The sequence below is a fragment of the Gastrolobium bilobum genome, unplaced genomic scaffold (genome assembly GCF_033153095.1).
Source record: "Gastrolobium bilobum isolate Gb01-03AN ecotype WA unplaced genomic scaffold, APGP_CSIRO_Gbil_v1 utg12888, whole genome shotgun sequence".
In the NCBI taxonomy this organism is placed as follows: domain Eukaryota; kingdom Viridiplantae; phylum Streptophyta; class Magnoliopsida; order Fabales; family Fabaceae; genus Gastrolobium; species Gastrolobium bilobum.
In genome coordinates this window covers 18819-25127 of record NW_026900076.1, presented here as the reverse complement: position 1 = coordinate 25127, position 6309 = coordinate 18819, and the positions used below count along the sequence as shown (strand labels likewise).

General features: G+C 35.3%; 1 protein-coding gene across 1 annotated transcript; it reads left to right on the top strand.

Moving 5' to 3' along the window:
- The first annotated feature begins 1752 nt into the window (after positions 1 to 1752).
- Positions 1753 to 5942, top strand: LOC133295210 (uncharacterized). The gene is made up of 6 exons (XM_061494008.1): positions 1753 to 2007; positions 3400 to 3472; positions 3569 to 3662; positions 4340 to 4468; positions 4549 to 4606; positions 5173 to 5942. Exons 1-6 carry the CDS (start codon positions 1975 to 1977, stop codon positions 5644 to 5646), a joined length of 861 nt encoding a protein of 286 aa, XP_061349992.1. The 5' UTR covers positions 1753 to 1974; the 3' UTR covers positions 5647 to 5942.
- Positions 5943 to 6309: the final 367 nt, after the last annotated feature.

Here is a 6309-nt window from a genome sequence, read left to right as displayed (position 1 = left end):
AGGGCAGAACAATGAAATTGGGAACGTGACTTGCTGCCTTATTTGCTTAGTTACTGATGTGGGTTGAATTTCCTTTGTCATGCTCTCTAATTTGACTTCTTTTGGGCTTCACCTTTTTGGGCTTTCAAAGTTCTGAAATAAAAACAAAACATAAGTATCACAACCCACTTTAACTCAAAACAAACTAGAAATGAAGTATAATTAGCAGCGAATAAGTCTTCTAATAAAGAATTATCAGTACCCGTTTGTAACAGGTGATTAATCAACTGCACGTTCAGCTTATTGACCAGTTAAAACAGAGAAAGAATCCTCAACAGATCTGAAAATACATCCGTAGCATAGACTTTTCAGATTTAAAATTTAAAATGCCCATTTTGGTAATTTACCCTCATTATCCCATCAATATATTATCTTCCGCTAAACATAGACTTTGGAAATTTACATCAATTTTTTCGGTAATATTTCAGTCTAGCAAACAATTTTTTTTTTTTAACTTTCCTATCAAACTCATTTTCGAACTATATTACTAGTAAAAGGATTTTTATGGTAAATTTTTTTTTTCCTTTACCAAATGCCTCCTAACTTTATTTATGCTGCTTAAAAATTTTGACCTTTTACTAAAATTTAATACAATTTGCTCTTATTTGACCATTGACTGATTAATGTAATCGGTTATTTGAGACATGTAATCGATTACATGGCTCAAATTTATCCTAAAATTTTGGAAAACCGTAACTTTTGACTCGAAGATCCAACTCAGTTTTTTTTATTCCATGTAATTTTTTGCTATCTACATGTTGGAATGATTATTTTTTAGTATTAGAAAGTGAAATTAAGAATAGGAATTAAATAGGATACCAAAAAAAAATAAGAATTAAATAACATCATCCACGGAAATAAAATATTTCAAACGGGACACATGTAAAGGTTTTTTGGAGAGAAAAAATTGATCAAGTTCCCTTCGAATTCGGGCACTCGAAGCCAAAGTTATGATTTTTGAAAATTTTACGATAAAATATCTCAAACTTAGTGCCACAATAAATTTGATGATACCACAAAACCCCTCCTTAAAAGCCCCTCCTTAAGTTCAATATTAAAAGTATATGATTATAATTTATAAAAGGGTTTGCTTTTTCTGCAGTTACTGTGGATAACTTATCTGCAGTAAGCCCAATACGACGTCATTTTGGGCGAAAATCATGGTGTTTTTGTAATTTTAATTTATTTCAGGGTTATAATAATCTTTATATTTATAACTTTTTAAGATTTCAATACCAAAATGACGTCGTTTTGAAAATAAATGCAGATAAGTTATCTGCATTAACTGCAAAAACATTCTTCCCTTTATAAAAACTCGTTTCTCCAAAAATTTCGTGAAATTTTTTTATATGGCTTCGTTCATTAATGTAATTGATTATCATTTACTAATGTAATCAATTATATCAGTCAATCGTAATATAATCGATTATATATTAATTATATCGTCTAGTCAACGATTAAAGATAAACATATAGTTCGACAAAGTAATAATTTTTAATTTAATTAGCAGCGAAAGGATAAAAAAGCCGAAAAGAATGGCTCGCGCTTCCTAAGAGAATAGTTTTTTGGGCTTTGGGAATTTCACAAGAAACAAAATAATATCCCAATTATATCGTTAACACGTCATCATTTTGACTCCTTCTTTGCCTAGATGCTCTACAACTATTGGGCCGTTCCACATTTTCCGTGACCGACCGGCTACTTTAACAAAGCTGGCACTGTATCCCCTTTGGATCTGAAATGAGTTGCATTGCTTTCGTTTTGTTGACGATCGGTGCAGTGTTTTTGTTCAAAGCGTAGTGGCCTTCGGATCTGATATGAATTGCGTTGACTTCATCTTGTTGACGATCGGTGCAGTGTTTTTGTTCAAAGCCTTCGATTTCACTTTCTGGGTCTCGTTCTTTTGCTTCATTTGATACTCCAAAATCTGTTACCATGAGGAAGAAGCTTGATACCCGTTTCCCTGCCGTGAGTATTTTCGTTTTCCCTTTGTAAAGTTTTGATCTTTTGGTAGTTTTGTGCTGTTTGGATGCTCAGAAACCGGTAGAAAGTGAAATAAAAAAAATGGGTATAAAATAGTTTACTATAATTTCTGGGATTTTATTTTGTTTAGCTTTATGGTGCTTGAGAATTGAAGTAGATGAGTCTGTAGTGATGTGGGTATTAATTTGGTATTAAAATTATTCTTTGGTGCATCTCTGGAGACTGCATGTTTTCTGGTTTTAGATGGTGATTCTCCTACTTTCCATTGTAGACATGGCAAATGAACCAGCCTATGTTAAATTCGTCAATTCAGTATATTTGTTAAACTATATCTTATCTGAAATCCTTTTCGTAAGTTAAGCTTAATTCTGTTAAAATCCTTGAATCATCGTTCTTCTTTTTTTGGAGAATAACTGAAAGGACGGACAATGAGGGTGAGCCTTGGAGCAGTGGTAAGTTTGTTCTTTTGTGACCGGAAAAAGGTCAAGGTTTCAAGTTTAGAAAACATTTTCGTTGTAAATATGTAAGGGTAAGACTGTGTATAACTGATTTGCATCCCTGCCCTTGCAAAGTCGAGAGCTTTGTGCACTAAGGTTTGCCCTTTTTAAGTGAAAGAACATAAAATATGGGGGAGGATAAGATATTCTCGAAACAGAGAAAGTAGAAAGAAAGGAAGCACTAGAGAGATAACAAAAATAATATGAAACAAAACTGTCCACTCTTTCTATATGCCAGTAATGGAGAGCGTGTGTGAAAACTGAAGAGGATGTATGTGAACACTGAACAAAATACATGAAAAGAACAGATCAATGGGTGTGCCAGAAAATTTAGGACTTGGCTGAAAACAACACTGGCGAGCAGTGGGTTTGGGGGGCAAGGGTTTTGAACCCTATAATGGTCAGAAAACACATTAAACATTGGGGTAATAAGGGGTTTTAACCTGGTTCACAGTAGCGGCTGCGACCGGAACAAATCTCCATGAAATTGGGCGCGATTGTAGGTGCAATGGGCACAAAGCAAAAATGTTTCACCATGCAGATCATGTAGTGGCCTCCGGCCGCGATGCCGCAATATCAGCGCTATTGCTGTTGACAAGCCTTTGTTTAATTAATCAGAAAGGTAATTCTGTCGTTCTTTATTAGATTGCTGAGAGACAGAATAATGATTTTTCCTTATGTCGAGAGAGCAAAAAGAGGGAGGTAAGGATTCAGGGAGAGAGACTGATTCTATGTAATGTAATTTAGTTGAAATTATACTATGTTCACAGGGGTGTTAATTTGTAGTCTAGACTCTGTTGAATTCTTCTACTTATAGTATAAGGAGTGAACTCTTGTAAAAGATCACTTTATTTGATGTGATGAAAACATTAATTTGCAGGCTCGGATAAAGAAGATAATGCAAGCAGACGAGGATGTTGGAAAGATAGCACTGGCCGTGCCTGTTTTAGTTTGTGAGTTGCTTTAACTTACTGTGTTATGAACTTTAGGCCGCTTCTTGTTCGTTTCTTTTGTATATGTTGCTGACATTACTCTTGAATGGATTACAGCTAAAGCTCTAGAGCTATTTTTGCAAGATCTTTGTGACCGCACTTATGAAATAACTCTTCAAAGAGGAGCAAAGACCATGAATTCATTGCATTTGTAAGTCTGTTATGTTATGTGTTACTTTTCTTCAATCTCTCATTTTAGTGAATTAGAACTAACTCAAGAACTTAGATATTGAGAAAGAGAATCAGATCAATAGCCAAGCTGTTTGAGTTCGAAAATTGCTGCACTTCTTTGAATTCTTTCTTGATTGCATTTGACTGTAAATGAATAAAAAAATTTATTGGTTGTTGAAGCATTGAGGAAACTTTTAAAAAATGGAGAATGTTTAATCTTGCCTTTTGTTTAGCTCCTAAGTTCAACGAAGGCTCTTCCTCCATCTGAACAGCATATCTGGTTGCCTTTTAAATAGGATTTTTCACTTGTTAAGATTTCAAATATAAGTTGTTCTTGACATTGATGAAATATGCACAGCTTCCATACTCATGAATTGTGTGCTATATTTTAGAGAGGATTCACCTTGTTAACCTGTAACTCTAAGGAATTGATGGCACTGGGGAACAGCCTTTAACAACCCCTAGCAGTTGTAATTTCTGCTCTCAGACATCTCTTCCTAAGCTGATTATTTTAACTATGTAGTATTGAGATCCTGTTTGATTATGCTATCATTCTGTTTCTCGTGTTTCTCGCCTTCCTTCCGAACTTATTTTTATCTTTAATAGGTAGTACAGTCTCTGAAGTGAGTTCTAACAAGTGGAAAATTAAAATTGCAGAAAACATTGTGTACAAAGCTATAATGTCTTTGACTTTCTGAGGGACGTTGTCAGCAGGGTTCCTGACTACAGCCATGGCCATGGCCATAATGAGGCTGGTGCTGATGATCGGGCTATTCCAAAAAGAAGGTTTGAAGTGCAATGTCTTTGTTTTTTTTACCCTTCTGATATAGTTAGAAATGCACTTTAAATGCTATATTCTTTTCCAGGAAAGCTGCTGGTGATGATTTTAATGACAGTGATGAGGAGGCTAAGAGGAGCAAGATGGTAATTACACTTTTCCTTATATTTGCATGAGTTTTGTATTGATGATCATGGTCAAGTTTTGTTTTCCTTCTGCTTATAATTCTGAGTTTTAGTTTCTTAAGCAGTGTTCAGCACCATTAGGTCAGCACCAATCATGCCGTGTCTCTTAGAGGAAGTTTATTTTCCAGAAAATGCCTCATGTCAGTAACATAGATGTCCACTTGTGTCTAACTAAGGGAAAAAGGAATTTCCTAATATTATTGCATAAAAATGTATTTTCTTCACAAGGTTGTGTATTATTTTCTTGACCCAAACCTATAAACTTCCACATGCGCACGTCTACCTCATTCTTATATGTTACCATGTTTGGCACCCTAAGGTTGGGCAGGAAACACAATCTTGGTCGCTGTTCAATAACTCTAGTTTTTATCATACTTTTTTTATCATGTATAACACAAGATAATCCTGAAGTTTTGCAGGAATCAATAGTATGTCCTATTTGAAGAATGTCTGCATGCCTAGCAGTCCCTTAATCTAGGAATATTCTATATCTTGTTTAGGTCAATAATGTTTTTCTTTTATTCCAGCATGAGTTGAGCCACACTGGTAGTACCGGTAGGGGAAGAGGCCGAGGTAGAGGAAGAGGCCGTGGTCGAGGTTCTCGAACTGTAGTAAGAGAGACATATCATCAAGAAGCTGAATCTGAGCCTTGCACTTCTGTTCCACATGGCAGCCAACATAATGCACATACAAATGTGGCAATACATAATAGTACAGAGTCAAAGGAATTATCAAAGGAAAATATTGCAATTCCTGTTGAAAGCTCTGACTCACTCCCTAATATTGATCTGAATGCCAATATGAACGAAAATGAGGATAAAAAGGCTAGCTCAGTAGATAATGCTTCATTGTCTGAACCTCCAACAGAGAGCAAGAATGAAGAAATTCCGATTCTGGGGTGGCCCCTTTCTGATGTGGACAAGATGGCCATTGACACGATGCAGCTAGCTCACCTCAGCAGGCGAGAAGAGGATGAGGAAGATTATGATGAGGAAGGATAAATAATATAGTCTTTGGCAGGATGTTAGATTAGTGAAAAGCTCATGATAACTGTAGAATAAGTACATACTAGTGGTATGATTATTATGAGTATGATTCACTAGCTGTCAAAATATGTTCCATGCTGTTGTTGGCTGAAAAAATATCTGAATGCCCTTTTAATCTTGTTTGTCTATGTCAGCACATGTTTCTTGCGTAGCTGATGTATCTTTCTCTTAGCCAGTAATGTTAGCTTTGTGTACCTACCTTTAGGCCTACAATGTATATCACAATTCCATAGAGTGAATTTTATGCATCCAAGTCCAATTTAGTATTACTGCAAATAACTAGATTACTATTTGTTTGTTCCAGTCACAGCTGAAAACAATGTTTTCTGCAGATTGTTAATCCCTTCCAAAGATGGAAACTAAACACTAGTTCTCATATCTTTTTATTGATTAACAAATGTGTCAAATCATTTGGAGAAAATTTGCACGTATAGAACATGGCAGGCTGAAACTGCCTCGTCTTGTGAAAGGTGGATAGTAAGTTATTTGGACGCAAGCAAGCTAGGTGAAGCAATCATTGACACTAACATATTATTTAAGTGAGTTTTCGAGTTTCGACATCTTAAATTCTGCGTTGACGTCAAAATGTTCTTTATTGTAAGTAAAATGATAATTATA

Coding starts and splice junctions, on each gene's coding strand:
- LOC133295210 (XM_061494008.1), top strand. CDS start 1,975: ATGAGGAAGAAGCTTGATACCCGTTTCCCTGCC. Junction 2,008..3,399: donor TTGATACCCGTTTCCCTGCC/GTGAGTATTTTC, acceptor ATTAATTTGCAG/GCTCGGATAAAGAAGATAAT. Junction 3,473..3,568: donor GGCCGTGCCTGTTTTAGTTT/GTGAGTTGCTTT, acceptor AATGGATTACAG/CTAAAGCTCTAGAGCTATTT.